This window comes from Cebus imitator, unplaced genomic scaffold, assembly GCF_001604975.1.
Source record: "Cebus imitator isolate Cc_AM_T3 unplaced genomic scaffold, Cebus_imitator-1.0 Scaffold486, whole genome shotgun sequence".
Taxonomy (NCBI): domain Eukaryota; kingdom Metazoa; phylum Chordata; class Mammalia; order Primates; family Cebidae; genus Cebus; species Cebus imitator.
This window is the reverse complement of record NW_016107801.1, coordinates 770,295-785,409: the sequence shown is the minus strand read 5'-3', so window position 1 is coordinate 785,409 and position 15,115 is coordinate 770,295. Positions and strand designations below refer to the sequence as shown.

Below are 15,115 nucleotides of genomic sequence, written 5' to 3'. Positions count from 1 at the left end.
GAGGGACAGTACCATTAAAAAAAAAGAGGCCAGGCATGGTGGCTCACACCGGTAATCATAGCACTTTGGGAGGCCGAGGCAGGTGGAGCATGAGGTCAGGAGTTCAAAACCAGCCTGGTTAAGATGGTGAAACTCCATCTCTACTAAATATACAAAAATTAGCTGGGCATGGTGGTGGGCATCTGTAATCCCAGCTACTCGGGAGGCTGAGGCAGAGAATCGCTTGAACTCGGGAGGCGGACGTTGCAGTGAGTTGAGATCGCGCCACTGCACTCCAGCCTGGGCGACAGAGTGAGACTGCATCTCAAAAAAAAAAAGAAAACTCCAAAGCCACAGAGCTTCATAGCAACGGCTGTGTTAGTGTGACCGGCATGTGCGCCTCCGTCCTTCACACTCACAGAACCGGAGCACTGGTTACGCCTGGAGAAAAAAAGCACTTTTCGTTTTCACTCCACAAATCTGTGTTGTAAGATATTTCACAAGAAACTGAGTTACTTCTACAATAAAAACTACTGAAGAAAATGCAGGCAAGCTGAGGTTCAGGCCCAGATGGCCCCGCAGCCCCTGGACACTTTCAGAAGAACCACTCAGGTTGCTGGTCTTCCTGGCTGGGAATTGGGAACCCATTATGGGTTTCCGGGCCGGGAGTGTCTCGCTGGGTTGGTGTGAACACTCAGCTCAGTGTACCTGTTGCTGATTCGGAAGACCGAGCCAGCCCCCATCTGTTACATCGGAGTGCAGGTGGCGGAGTCTTCCTCACTGGGGAGGGGGCTAAACCCCCATCTCTATGCAAAGCAAGCCTCGTCTACTTTAGGTCAGCTGAGAATCTGCTTGCCCTTGTGAAGTAGCTTTGTGATAAAATAGTATTTTGAAAACAAATCATCTTGCTGGTTTTACATGCCTGTAGGGTCTGCAGCTGGCTGGGGTTAGTCTAGAGAATCCAGTCCTAGGGATGTCTGTGTGGGTCGTGTTTTAGAGGCCAGGTTGGCTGGGCGTGTGGACGGCGCTGTGTCGTTTGTGTATGAATGGGTTCTTGGGGCTGTTGTGGCTGTGTGTGTGCTCTGCTCTGTTTTGAGTCTGTCCACGCACATGGCTGCTCCGTCACGTCTTCCATGTGAGCAAGCATGGCGGGTGGCTTGCAGCCCGTTGAGGATGAGCATGCACTGGGTGCAGGAGGCACTGGGCCTTGAGCCTGGCATCCTCGTTTCCTGTTGGGTGTGGAGACCCGGAAGAGGTGTTCCTGGAGCCACAGGAAGCTGGCACTGCTCCTCGCCTCTGGGCTTGTCTCTGCCTCGAGGCCCCAGTAGGCACCTGCTGAGTCTCTGGATTCCTCACATCCAGTTCACACCTCCCTCTCTTCTCATCCCTTCCTCCGAAGCCTCTCCAATCCACAGCCCGCAGCCGTGCCCCTCCCTGCTCCGGGCTGGGGTTTCTGAAACGTTCCTGCCACGGGCTCTCACAGCTTCTGTGCGTGTCCCGTGAGTCTCCCGGGTGGCCCGCTTCTCTGACGCGCTCATTCTGGCTGCAGCCCCACCCCGGCCTGGTTGCACTCTGACCCGTCTCTCCTGGCCCCTTGTCTGCAGGGTCCCCCTGGACGCCCAGGCCTTCCTGGGGCCGATGGCCTCCCCGGCCCTCCGGGGACTATGCTCATGCTGCCTGTGAGTACCCTCATCGGTCGGGTTGGGGAGGCGGCTGGGGCAGGTGGGCTCCAAGCCAGACCCTCCGAGGCTGCGCCGTCGCCTGAGAGGCCTGTGGGCCTGCCCCAGCCTGCGGTCTGGCTTGGGCGCCACGTCACTGCTCCCAGTGACCCTCGTTTTGCACCTGCAGTTCCGGTTTGGAGGTGGCGGCGACGCGGGCTCCAAAGGCCCCATGGTCTCAGCCCAGGAGTCCCAGGCGCAGGCCATTCTACAGCAGGCCAGGGTGAGTAGTGCCGGGTCCCCAGGGGCCCGAAGGGGACAAAGCCCAGCCCCAGGGCCAACAGGAGTGAGTGAGTCAGGCTGAGAGCCCAGCTTGGAGGGAAGTAGCTGTCTGGGCCCCACAGTGCCAGCTTCCCAGGGTCTGGAGCTGTGGGAGCCTCCAGTCCTCAGTGACCAGGAGGGGCCCGAGAGCTCAAGGACTGTTTGGGGAGTTTCTCAGGGGTTCTTCGTTTGTGCTGAGGGCCCAGGTTCTAACTTTACCAGGGCTTCTGGGCCCCTCCATGGCCTCTGACCCAGTGGGGCCACCGTGCACCATTCGCTGACCTCTGCCTCTGCGCTAGCCCTCTGCCAAGATCCGGAAGTGGAGCCTGAAACCCACGTGGCTCCTGGAAGGGGCTGCCTGGGCTGGAGCTGAGCGGAGCCGGCTCCTCTAGGACAGAGCCCTCGGGCCCCAGAGCCCCCCACTCTCAGCCTGGGGGTCTTAAGGAGCAGGGTCCCTCTTATAAAGTAGCTCATCCATGACCTGTGTTTTCATGGACGTGGCTCTGGATTGTGCATCGCCCACGATGGGTGTAAACACTGCCCCACGGGGCGAGCGGGTGGGTGCGTGATCCTTCAGTGGAGCGCAGGAAAGCTAAGTAATCCCTTGTTTGAGCAGTATTTATGCAGCTCCCCCAGCAGCTGGAGTAGATGTTAATGATGGCAGTGCAGAGGTAATTACAGGCCAGCGTGAGCACTGGGTCGCTGCCTTGGCTGAATGATGGAAGACCGTGTGCGGCCAGTCCTGCTCCCTGCGACGGGGTTTCTGGGCTTGGGCCCACCTGCCTGGCCTTTTATCTGTGTGTATTTTAATTGAAGCCAAATGGGTGATAGGCTGTAAGAAGATTTTACAATGCAAAACAAAATCTTCTAAAATTAAAATGGCATCTGCTGGGGAAACAGAGTCACTGGGCGGCCACAGAAGCAGCTCTGTGGGAAAGCAGGGGACCTGCGCTGCTGCGGGGGTCGGTGGGGGCGCATCCAGATGGGGCGGGTGGGCGACAGAGACCCCAAGGCATGTGGGTTCCTACTCCCCCAAAGTACTTTCCCAGCAGCTGGGAGTGCCTGAAGGGCCTCCCGTGTGAGTCCAAATATGTGCTGACTCAGCTTGAGCTCAGGTGTAAAATGTGCTCCTCAGCCCAGCCCAGAGTAAGAGACTTATTTCAGATTTAGCCAAGGGCGATGGGCTGGGAGCAGGCCCTCTGTGTGGGCTGGAGAGAAAGGAAGGAGGGAGGAGGCCCATCCCTCAGGGGTAGAAAGGGGGGCCCACTGGCTTCCACCTCCCCATGTCCCACGTCACTCCCGTTGATGCTGAGAGCCCCGAAGAAGTCAGGGGGGCTCTTGGGGAGTCATCAGCCTCCTCTTCCAGAGTCTCGTGGCCCTTCCCCATCCAGTCTGCCCCTTCCCTCCTGCCACGTCTCACAGCTCAGGCGCCAGCAAGCCGGGGCACCGCTGCTGGGGCACGTTCTCAGCGTGTCCCGCTTTCCTTTGCAGTTGGCACTGAGGGGACCAGCCGGCCCGATGGGTCTCACAGGGAGACCCGGCCCCGTGGTAAGTCATTGGCAAATCTGAGAGCTGAGCACGATGTGGGAACTGGCCCACTGCCTGTGTCCTGGGCGGACAGTGGCAGGTGGCCTTGCAGCCATGTGGACACAGGGCGGCCCTCAGTTCAGGGCCTATTCCCAGCAGGGTGGCCAGGGGGACCAGGAACCTCTTGGTGCTGCCCCATGTTGATGGGTGTTGGGGATGGTGGCTGTGCCTCCAAGTCACCTGAGGGAGTTAGCAGGATGGAGCTGACATCAGCCATCCCTGGGAAACAGCCCCCAACTCCATCCTGAATGGAAAGGAGCTGGCAGGAATCAGAGGAGGATGAGGAGGCCCCTCCTCACGCCTGCATTGGAACTTCAGGCTTCCCCTGCAGAGAACACACTATGAGCCGTCGCCAGGAGAGTGGCTTCTTGGAGGGAGGGGGTCCTGCCGCAGCCGGAGGCTTGGGGAAGTCCCTTGCGCAGGCTGCGACTTTGCCTTGTGGGCCAGGGATCTCCGCTGATCTTTGCAGCCTTGTTCCAGAGTCAAATATAACGAAATGTGGGGCCAACCACAGGATTTCCCGCCTCACCTGCCCCAGCCCTGTGGCCTCACATAACTCTCATCTAGGGTCCCCGATGCATAAGAAACATACAGCCTGTGCCCAGGGACACTCAGGGGCTGGCAGTGTTGGGTGCAGGGGCTGGGTTCCGGGGCCTCCAGGGACACAGAGGGGTTCAACACTATAGGGGCCCCCGACTTTGCCATGTGCCACTGGCTCTGGGCCTGCTCCCCTCCACACAGGGCCCCACTCAGGGCCGGCCTCACACATCTGGAGATCTGGCCTTGCGGGGCCCGTAGCAGGTGCACCGCTGCCGGAAGCCTTGGGCTGTAACAGGCCACAGTCAGGCTCACCCTGGAGAGAGAAGCGTCTCCATGTGCTTTGCGGTGTTTGCGGGGCCCAGGACCTAGAATTTTATTCCCGATTAGGAAGAGATCCAAACAACTCCATTTCCCCACCCCGGGAACATCACCATTCTTCCCCCCGTTCTGTTCGAGGCAGGCAGGTCGCGCTGTGTGTGCTGAGCACCGTGGCCGAGGCCCTGTCTCCTCTCCCTGCCCCCTCCGCTGCCACCCCCAGCCCCTCCTGTGCCTCGGAGTCCCCCCTTGAGCAGACGTTAACCCACACTGTGTCTCCCCAGGGTCCCCCTGGGAGCGGAGGTCTGAAGGGTGAGCCAGGAGACGTGGGGCCTCAGGTACGTGGGATCCTTGCCTTCGCTGTGTGGTGGGCGCCGCCCGTTTTCCGGTGGCGGTGATGGCGCACACGGAGGCGTCCCAACTGCTGCCTATCTTCAAGGAAATTAGTGGGAATTGTCATTGCTTGGCACAGTGCTGAGGTGGAACAGAATTCACTCCGACGCCCGCAGCAGGAATGGCTGCCTCTGTTCTGTCCCTGGCCTTCACTCTGGACAGCAGATCGTGTCCTGTGTCCAAAATGCCCACACATTGGTGGCATGGACAGCCAGTCGTGGGCAGGGCCAAGGAGCATGGGGACAAGGCTCTGCTCTCTCCCGAGAAAGGCAGACTCACCACTGACCCTTTGTCTCTTATATCCGGCAGGGTCCTCGAGGTGTCCAAGGCCCACCTGGTCCTGCCGGGAAGCCCGGAAGACGGGTGAGTGGCTGGCTCAGTGACAGCAGCTTGGGCGCTGAGGGAGTCCAACCCTGGGGTGCGGGTGCCTCCCACAGCCAGGCTGGCCCACAGGAAGCCAGGTTGCTCCCCTTCTTGGGATGGGCACGTCCGTCCCCAAGGCCACCTCTGAGCCAACTGCCTGGGAGGGGCGCCCTGTGTCCTGGGCGCAGACACAGCTGACCAGGCCTCTGTCCTGGGCACATCCATTTAGTTTAATCAACATTTCTAATTCAAGAAACTTCCCAGGCCCTTTGGCAACAAACGTTAGGAAGACAAACTACCAGCAGGCCTTAGATCTTGAGGGCAGCGTTGGTCCTCCAGAAGTGGCCTGATTCGGGGGCACGGGCGGGCCTTCCTGCCCCTCACCTGCCGTCCTGGCTCCTGGGGTTTTCTGTCTGGTGTGTGGCTCTTCTGGAAGGAACTGGTGTGTTTGCACATGACCGCGGCTCCTAAGAGAGGACACGCGTTTACAGATTGCTGACCACCACCCACGTGGGCTGGACAGGCCCTGGGAGCCCAGACCGTGCTCTCGAAAGTGGGCCTTCTCCAGCAGCGGACATTTCAGAAATACCCGGTGCAGGGTTGGATCGGCTTCGTGTGGACCTCTGCCAGCATGCACTCTTCCTAAGCTACCCTTGACTGCTTTCGTCTGAGTCCACAAGGCAAAAATGGCTCCTTCCCTACTGGTCTGGACGCCCTTGCCTCGGGGAGCGAGCTGCAGCTAGTGGGCAGAGATGACCCCACGGGCCGAAGTTTGGCAGGCTTGAGGGTCTAGGCGAGGACCTGGGAAGGAAACGGGGGTCCGGGCTGGATCATTCCGGGAGGGCCGGCAGCTCTGGAGTTGACTCTTGGTAGACAATTGGGCCATTTATTTGGATCCGATTCTGAAAAATGTATCTCCTTAAGGTGTTTCTGTGTCTCCATGAATACTTGCCACCCCATTTCACTAGGAGTGGTTTCCTAGTCAGGTGGGATGAAAACCTGGACAGAGAGGTGCTGTGGGGACGCTGTGTGACGTGGCCAGCTGCAGAGGGACATGGTGGCAGCACCAGGCATACGCGTGTGGTCTATTTATTTATTTGTTCATTTTATTATTATTATTGGTTTTGAGACAGAGTCTTGCTCTGTCGCCAGGCGTCAGGCTGGAGTGCAGTGGCACGATCTCGGCTCACTGCAACCTCCGCCTCCTGGGTTCAAGCAGTTCTTCTACCTCAGCCTCCCGAGTAGCTGGGACTACAGGCGCGTGCCACCACGCCCAGCTAATTTTTGTATTTTTTAGTAGAGATGGGGTTTTGCCATGTTGGCCAGGATGGTCTCGATCCCTTAACCTGGTGAACTGCCCGCCTTGGCCTCCCAAGGTGCTGGGATTGCAGGCGTGAGCTGCCGTGCCTGGCCTATCTGTTTATGTTTTTGAGATGGAGTCTCACTCCGTCACCCAGGCTGGAGTGCACTCGCACGATCTCGGCTCACTGCAACCTCCCCCTCTCAGGTTCAAGCGATTCTCCTGCCTCAGTCTCCAGAGTAGCTGGGATTACAGGCGCACGCCACCAGGACTGGCTAATTTTTTCTGTTTTTAGTAGATACAGGGTTTCTCCATGTTGGTCAGGCTGGTCTCGAACTCCTGACCTCAGGTGATCCACCTGCCTCAGCCTCCCAAAGTGCTGGGATTACAGGTGTGAGCCACTGCTCCCGGCCACATATGCGTGTTTTAAGGCATTATGTATGCCCAGAAGTTTCGCTGCAGAAGAAAAGATGGTGGCAAGAGAGGGCCTCCGAGCTGAGGGGTCGACTCCAAAGCGCTCTGAGCGGCCTCCTCAGTTCTTTGCTAGCCCAGTCTGCGAGGAATGCTCGCTTCTGGATTTAGAAGCATCTGGGTGCTTTGCAGGGCTGGATCGTGCTGTGAAATCCCGTGAAGTTTTCTGAAAAATTTCCGAGTTTCTAAAAATGTTTGGAAATTTAGAAGAAGGTCCCAGCAAGGCCCCCTATTTGCTGGGCAGGGTGGTGTCTTTTCAGGGTGCATGGGAGCGCAGACAGCTCTGGGGCCTGTTTGGATTTCTCTCCTGTTGCTTCTCTGCTGTCTCTGGTGCTGCCTTCTCTGTCTCCAGTGCTCTGAGGCCAAAGCTTCCCCTGCTCCAGATCTTCTCTCTGCTTGGTGGTGGGTTGGAGCCGATGGAAAATGGAAGCTCAGGGCGGGGGCTGTCTGGACTCACCGGCTGGGGTGCCTTGTTGGTGTGTGGCGGTCTGGCTGAGTTTCACAGAGCCTGGAAGAGACCCTGTCCCCTTGCACTGCTCTCCCCATGGTGAGGGTGGGGCCTGCACAGTGGGTCCCAGGAGGTCCAAGCCCCCTTCAGTCCCATGGCCAGTCAGGCTGTGAGTTGGCTGTGTCCGTCACTGGCCGTCAGGAACGGGGCATCCGCTCACAGTGCAGATGCCGCCTCACGTCGCTGTGCTGCCTCGTGAGACCGCACCTCGCTTTGGGCCTGGGCCTCTGCCTTAGTCAAGTGGACAAACCAGATGCGTTCTTTCTCTCCTTCCTCTGACCTCCAAATGTGGAAGGGAGCTGTGCTGTGCATGATGGCAGTGGCCTGTGCTCGCCTGAGTCCTAAGTTCACAGTCCCCCCGACTGACACAGCTTTTCAGCATGGTCCCCTCTGCCACGTTGTGGCGCCTTCTCAAAGCCCAGGGGCAGTAGTGTGGTCCCCCTTCAGCAATCTGGGATGACGTGGTCCAGAAGGACCAGCCTCGTGTGTTCCATCCGTTGGTGTGATGCATGGAGTGGCCCCGCCCGGGATCCCAGATCTGTGTCGTCATAGCAACTTGGCCACTCGGGCTGTGACTGTGGGGGTGGGCGTGGCTTCAGTGGAGCGCTCACTTGGTTTAGTGGAAACCGTGGCTCTGGGGGCTCAGTGAACCAGGGGCTCTTTTGCATTGACAGTTTTGCCTCCTCTGTTTCAGGGTCGGGCTGGGAGTGACGGAGCCAGAGGAATGCCTGGACAAACTGGCCCCAAGGTAGGCCGCCCACTGCCCTCCTGGTGCCCTGGTGTCACCGTCCTCCCTGGGGTCATGTGGATGGTGTGACCCAAATGCAGGTCATGTGATGACTATGATTATGATGACAGACGGGTCTGTCACTGACATTTCACATGAAGATGGGATTGGTGGGTGAATCTCACCAGCACATGTGACAGATGCAGTTCATTTTCATAAGGGAGAAATTTGCTGCCTTCAAGTGGGTGGCGAGCAGAGATGGGGTTGGAATCCCAACTATGAAAACCGTCTGTGGCTGTGCGGGTGATGAGGCCACATGTGGGGAAGAGGCGGGGCATGTGGCAAGCCCAGGGCCCAAGAGGTCTTGTCCAGTTGGGGCGGATCTGGGCTCCTGGGTGCTGCAGAGGTGAATGGGTATTGCCCGTGGGTAAATGCAGGACTGTGTGTGTGGCATGAACGAGCCTGCACTAGGCATGTGCCGGCTGGTGCTATCACCACCCATACCCACCCACTGCTGTGCCCAGCGTCGACCCGTCTGCCCCAGCATGCTGTGAGCATCGCCCGGTCTTGGCTCACCCCTCCTCACCTCCCAGAAGCATTTGTGTAGGGCCATGGTGGGGCAGGGGAGATACTGACCTTCCGTGAGCCGCGCACCTTGGACAGCAGCTGTGATTTGGAAGGGAGACTGGAGACCCAGTCACCAAAAGCTGCCAGTGGTCCACTACACCTGTTCCCTGTTAACTGAGGCACCATGGGTGTGGGTAAACTCTGAAGTACATCCCGTGAGTCCCACGCTAGTGAGGTGGCGTGGGGTGATAGGAGGAAACTCAGTCTTGTTGCATCTGTCTCAAAAGATGGTGGTCTTGTTTCAACAACCTGACTGAAAGCCTAAAATGTCAGCTTGTTGGCGTCACCCCACGTGGTGTGCACACCCATGGGATGGCCCTGTTCCCGGGCTCCAGGAGATGCAGAAGAGAGTCTGGCCAGGGAGCCAGGGTGCCTGAGGGCAGCCAGGGCTGGCCCGCCCACCAATGGGGGGTATGCGCACGTCCCACACGCGGGCAGCCAGCCCCTCGCACTGTGGATGCAGCCGTGAGTGAACACACAGGGACCCTGCCCTTGTGGGCCCTCTCTGGGGCGGGGAGATCAGCAGCAGACACACAAGGACGCTGCCGCAGTCGCTGAAATATCGCACAGCTAAGGGTCCGCTGAGGCCTGTGGCCTGGGACCCGGGAATGAAAGCCGACTCTCCCTTCGAAACCCGTGATGGTGTTTGTGGGGGACGAGGTTGGGATTATAGATGCAAAGCAGGGGGCGGTCGGGGGAGGGCTGGCCAGTGTGGTTTGGGGTACATACACACTGCCGGAAACATGTCCGAGACCATGGGGCGGCCATCGCTGTCCACATGTGCAGGGTGGCGTCTGAGGCAGCCTTATGTCCTTTTTGCAGGGTGACCGGGGTTTCGACGGCCTGGCCGGGTTGCCAGGTGAGAAGGGCCACAGGGTGAGTATTTCCTGTGTCAGAGATGGGCATGGTGGTGTGCAGGGTCTCTTGGGAGGCCCTTCTAGGCAGCCTCAGTTTTCCCGGGGTCAGGTCCTGGCATTCCAACGAGGTCACAATACAAACCTCACGGTTGTCAGCAAATGGCAGTGAGCCCCCAGAGGGTGCCTTTGTTGCTGGGCGGCCAGCCCAAAGGAATTGGAGCTCTTAGCTGCAGCTTGTGACAAGTGAGCCAGGCGGGCCACCCACTTGAGGGCATGCAAGGGGCAGGAAGGAGTCCTTCCTTTCAGAGGCCACCCTCTGTTTAATGGAGCCCTTTAACTTTTCAGGTAATCTGAGCAGCTGCCGTTTCAGGAGCAGCCAAGGACACTTTGCAACATTAAAGTGGTGGTCCTGGGGGGTGGGGACAACCTCAAGTGGCCACATGGAGACCAGGCCACCAAAAAATGTCAGGTGTCCACCTCTTCCTTGTTGTTGGGCGTGGATGATCTCAAATGTGTGTCCCATGAGCCCCGAGCTAGTGCAGTGACCCGGGGTGATAGAGTGAAACCCTGTCTTGCTGAATCTGTCTCAGCAGGCTTTGGCCCTCCTTCAACAACACCGTGATGGGAAGCCTGAAGTGCCCTGCCCTGTTCGGGAGGCATGGTGGGGAAGGCCCTGCCTGGCCGCCCGCCCTGTTTTCTCAGCCCCTGTTGGGGGGACCTGGCACGAAGGCTTTTTCCAGCTTGTCAGCTGCTGCTTCTCTGACCTGCTTTCTTTGAAGTAGATTTCTTTGATGGCTCCTTTATATTGTAGCACAGTGAGGACATACAGGCACATGAGTGTGTGCGTGCACACCACCCACACAGACACATGTACACGTGCACACACGCCCCCCCACACGCACACCCACACATGCATGCTTATACCCCTACGCCCCACATGCACACACATACATGCACACGCACATGTGCATGCACACCCACACACATGCATGCACACACACATGCACCCTAATGTACACACATACACACACATGCACCTCTCAACCCCCAACATCCACACAGGCATACACGTACACACCCCCACATACCCCCGCACGCTCCACCCACACAGGTACACTGGCATACACACATGCACGTGTGCACACACCCCCCACCCACACAGCCCTGCTGCCGGTGCCCGTCAGCATGCCCTGCTGCCCTCCATGATGCCCTGAGAGGGGCGTGGTGTTGCCGTCCATCCAAAGTTGCCGCATCTCTGTTCTCACAACAACCACGTGGAAATGGCACAGCCACGAAGCCCGTCCCTGACTCAGCTCCAGGCCTTTTGCCTGACTGAGGAGCACATATTGAGCGCCCACTGCATGCGAGCCCTGAGGGTGCAGGTGGCGCTCCCTGAGGGTGTGAGCCTGAGGCTGCTTCACATGGAGGACTCGGGCTGAGGGTAGCTCAGACCTCAGCTCGGTGTCCTGAGGCTGCCCACGTGTGGCCCTGCTGGCCCCGCAGGGTGTTCAGTCCAGCACCTTCCTACCTTCAGACCATCGTGGTGAGACTTGGGTGAGAGTCGGCAGCCCGCATTAACCCAGCCAAGACACGCATGATCTCCTAGGAACCTTTCCCCATTCTGGAAGGGTCTTCTGAGGGCTTGGGAATCTTACTGTCAGAATTAGAGAAAAACAAAGTAGGGACCTTGGATAAGCCCTGCATGACCTGCTCTGGAGAGGCTGACGCTGACCCTGTTCCCTTCCTAGGGTGACCCTGGTCCTTCCGGCCCACCAGGACCTCCAGGAGATGACGGAGACAGGGTGGGTATCCTGCCGTCCCTCTGACTGCTCCTGCCTGCCCCACTCCTCAGTGATTTGGGCAGGAAAACCACAGAAGAGAGGCCCGTGGTGTGGGATCGGTCTGCCGCATGTGGAGGGCCAGCTGGGAGAGGGCAGAGGGGCTTCCCTGTGGGCAGAATGGTTGATCCGATGCCCCAGGGCATTGGAGAGATGCTGACTGCAACGTGTACAGTTGCTCTGTCAGTGCTGATGATGCGTGGAGCTCAGGGCCAGCTGTCAGGGCCCCCTGCAGGCGACAGGTGCCCCGAACCTCAGTAGCAGGAAAGACGCCAGAGAGCTCACTGAGCTCGGGGCCTTACTTATCTCATCTGGATGAGGAGGCAGCTGGAGGCGTGCGGGTGGCAGAGAGCTGAGATTTAGGGGAGCAGAGGAGGGTGGGGGGGTTGGAAATAACCCTCTTGTGGGCTGGAGACAGGGGAGCAAGTTCCTGTGGCCGTGGGCCGGAGCACGGGAGGGAGCTGTTCTGCAGCGTGGGTGCACAGGCTGGGGTCTGGTATCCGCCACGCTATCTTCGTGTGCGGAGGGAAGCGTGAGCTCTGGACCACAGCACAGTGGGCTGGGGCAGGGATGCACGAGACTGTGGGTTTCTCAGCTCCTCCCTGCAGCCACCGCAGTCACACAGACACCTTCTGTGGGTATCAGGGATGTTTAGGGGAAAAGCTGTAAGGAGTCCTGGAGGGTGGGAAACAGGAGCAGCGCCAGGGGCGTTTCTGTCTCACCAGCTTTCAGGCTGGCATGGCCGGGGCACCTGCTCCTGTCTGGGCCTCAGCACAGTTGGCTGTAAGATGAAGAAGGAGAGAGGGACCCTTCTAGATGTCAGTGCTTCTGCATTGAGAGGACATGTGTATGCCTGTGTTTGTGTGTGTGCATATGTGTGGCTGTGTGCATGTGTGTGTGCTGGGAGTGTGCATGTGCCTGTGTGTATGCATGCAGGCATGGCTGTGTGTACATGTGTGTGCCCAGGGTGTGTGTGTGTGTGTGTGTGTGGACAAATGTGTATGTGGCTGTGTATGCACGTGCATGCACAGTGTGTGTGTGTAGACAAGCGTGTGCATGGCTGTGTATGCACAGTCTGTGTGTGCATGGCCATGTATTCATGTGCAGACACAGGGCGTGTGGATGTGTGGACAAGTGTGTGTGCATGGCTGTGTATGTACAGGGTCCATGTGTGCATGGCTGTGTATGCACAGGGTCCATGTGTGCGTGGCTGTGTATGCATGTGAACGCACAGGGTGTGTGTGTGTAGACAAGCATGTGTGCGTGGCTGTGTATGCACAGGGTCTGTGTGTGCATGGCTGTGTATGCACAGGGTCTGTGTGTGTGGGGCTGTGTATGCACAGGGTCTGTGTATGTGGGGCTGTGTATGCACAGGGTCTGTGTGTGCATGGCCGTGTATTCATGTGCAGACACAGGGTGTGGGTGTGTGGACAAGTGTGTGTGCGTGGCTGTGTATGCACAGGGTCTGTGTGTGCATGGCTATGTATTCATGTGCATATACAGGGTATGTGGGTGTGTGGGCAAGCGTGTGTGCATGGCTGTGTATGCACAGGGTCTGTGTGTGCATGGCTGTGTATGCACAGGGTCTATGTGTGTGGGGCTGTGTATGTGCATGCACACACAGGGTGTGGGTGTGTGGACAAGTGTGTGTGCGTGGCTGTGTATGCACAGGGTCTGTGTATCCATGGCTGTGTATGCACGTGCATGTATGTGTAGGCATGTGCAGGCAGGCTATGTGTGAACGTGCGTGCGTGCATGTGTGGGGCGGGCTAGAAGGTGCAGTGGTGCTTTGACAAGGCGCAGCATTTGTGAGCAGCCCCTGCATGAGAAGCAGTGGAAGCAGGGAGGCATCCCTCTGCAGCCAGAAGGAAGTCCCTTCTTGCTTTACTCTCCAAGCTGTTTAGAACCCTGGTGGGGACAGCTGGTTCCCCAGAGGGTGGCCCAGGGGATCTTGTGACTCTCCCCTGATGCCCTGCCCTGTCGCAGAGTCTGTCATTCGTGAAGGTCACCAAATCCTTTCAATTAGATGATCTTTCTGCCCAGCCTTTTCCTCTGGAGAGCTGTGGCACGTGAGCTCCTGAGCTGGCATCTCAGAGCCTTCAGGCTTCACCTGCAGCCTCTGCACACCTAGCAGCCTCCTGGGAGCGAGGACATTCCAGGTCTTTCTGGCTGGAACCAGAGCTAGTAAACCTGGCATATGTGAAGCAGCCCCAGGCCAGAGAACCCTTGTCCACCACCCAGGGGAAACTGGTGTCCAGGCTGACAGCTCGTCCCTCTAACCCTGCCTTTGTTCTCCTCCGCAGGGTGATGATGGAGAAGTCGGGCCCAGGGGGCTGCCTGGGGAGCCTGTAAGTCTGTGTCCTGAGTGGGATGGTGGGGCCTCAGGGTGGAGCAAGGCTGTGTCGGAGGCTCCTGCTGGAGCAGGACCTGGGATCAGCCGGGAGCTTAGATGAGAGAGAGCTCAGCCTGAGAACAGACCGACTTGGGCATTTCCCAGGAAATCAAACAGAGGGGGCACAGGCGAGGCTGGCCTGGCAACTCCAGGAGGAGGTCTGAGCCTGCCTACGGGAGCAAGCATGGCCCTCAAGGGTTGTTGTGGGGGGCCCAGGAACAGCGTGGTAGGGTCTGGGGGTATCGTGGGGAGTCAGGGGGCAGCATGTGGGATCCATGGGTATTCTGGAGGGTCAGGGCATCATGGTGGAGTCTGGGGTCAGCATAGGGGGTCTTAGGGCATTGTGGGGGGTCTGAGGGCATTGTGGGGTGGCTGTGGGCATTGTGGGGTACTGAGGGCATTATGGTGGGGTCTGGGGTCAGCATGGGGGTCTGAGGGCATCATGGTGGGGTCTGGGGTCAGCATGGGGGGTCTGAGGGCATTGTGGGGGGTCTGAGGGCATTGTGGGGTGGCTGTGGGCATTGTGGGGTACTGAGGGCATTATGGTGGAGTTTGGGGTCAGCATGGGGGTCTGAGGGCATCATGGTGGGGTCTGGGGTCAGCATGGGGGGTCTGAGGGCATTGTGGGGTCCACGGCAATGTGATGGAGTCCAGGAGCATCATTGGGAGGGTCCGGGGTCAGCATGGGTGGGTACAAGGTCATTGTGGGGAGTCTGAGCACATTGGGGGCTATAAGGGCATTCTGGAGGGTCTAGGGGCAACATGGTGGGGTTCAGGGCATCATGGGGGGTCTGAGGGCATTGTGGGGGGTCAAATGAGAAGCATGGGAGGTCTGGGATTATTGTGGGGTCTCAAGGGCATTGTGGGGGCTCTGAGTGCATTGTGAGGGGTCTCGGGGCAGCATGGTGGCATCCAGGGGCATCACGGGGGGTCACGTGGCTGAATCGGCCTGAGCTTGGGCCAGTTTCAATGGCCGCCCTTCCAGAGGCAGATTTTCCAGCAGCCTGCCCCAGCCCTGGGCATGGGGAAGCTCTTTCTAAGTGGACATTTATTTAGGCCCAGAGCAAATTTCCTGACTGATAGGACATTAATTACTCTTCATTTACTGTTGCTTTAGAGTGTCTCTTTCCTTGCAGCCAAGTCAGTGCGGCTGCGTGCATCGGGTGGAGTTAATTGATGAGAAATATCGCAGGCGCTGCGTAGAGGAGGCAGGGGTCGGCGCCTGCAGACTCATTTGGG

General features: G+C 58.5%; 1 protein-coding gene across 2 annotated transcripts in view; it reads left to right on the top strand.

Annotated features, from left to right (window-relative positions):
- COL5A1 (collagen type V alpha 1 chain) overlaps window positions 1-15,115 on the top strand; it is a 197,390-nt gene that overhangs the window by 103,616 nt on the left and 78,659 nt on the right. For both annotated transcript variants that reach the window (XM_017513083.2, XM_017513082.2), the window contains exons 12-20: window positions 1,584-1,658; window positions 1,828-1,920; window positions 3,450-3,506; window positions 4,685-4,738; window positions 5,103-5,156; window positions 8,130-8,183; window positions 9,612-9,665; window positions 11,395-11,448; window positions 13,788-13,832. In XM_017513083.2, the coding sequence (XP_017368572.1) occupies window positions 1,584-1,658; window positions 1,828-1,920; window positions 3,450-3,506; window positions 4,685-4,738; window positions 5,103-5,156; window positions 8,130-8,183; window positions 9,612-9,665; window positions 11,395-11,448; window positions 13,788-13,832 (540 nt within the window). The remainder of the gene's footprint in view (window positions 1-1,583; window positions 1,659-1,827; window positions 1,921-3,449; window positions 3,507-4,684; window positions 4,739-5,102; window positions 5,157-8,129; window positions 8,184-9,611; window positions 9,666-11,394; window positions 11,449-13,787; window positions 13,833-15,115) is intronic.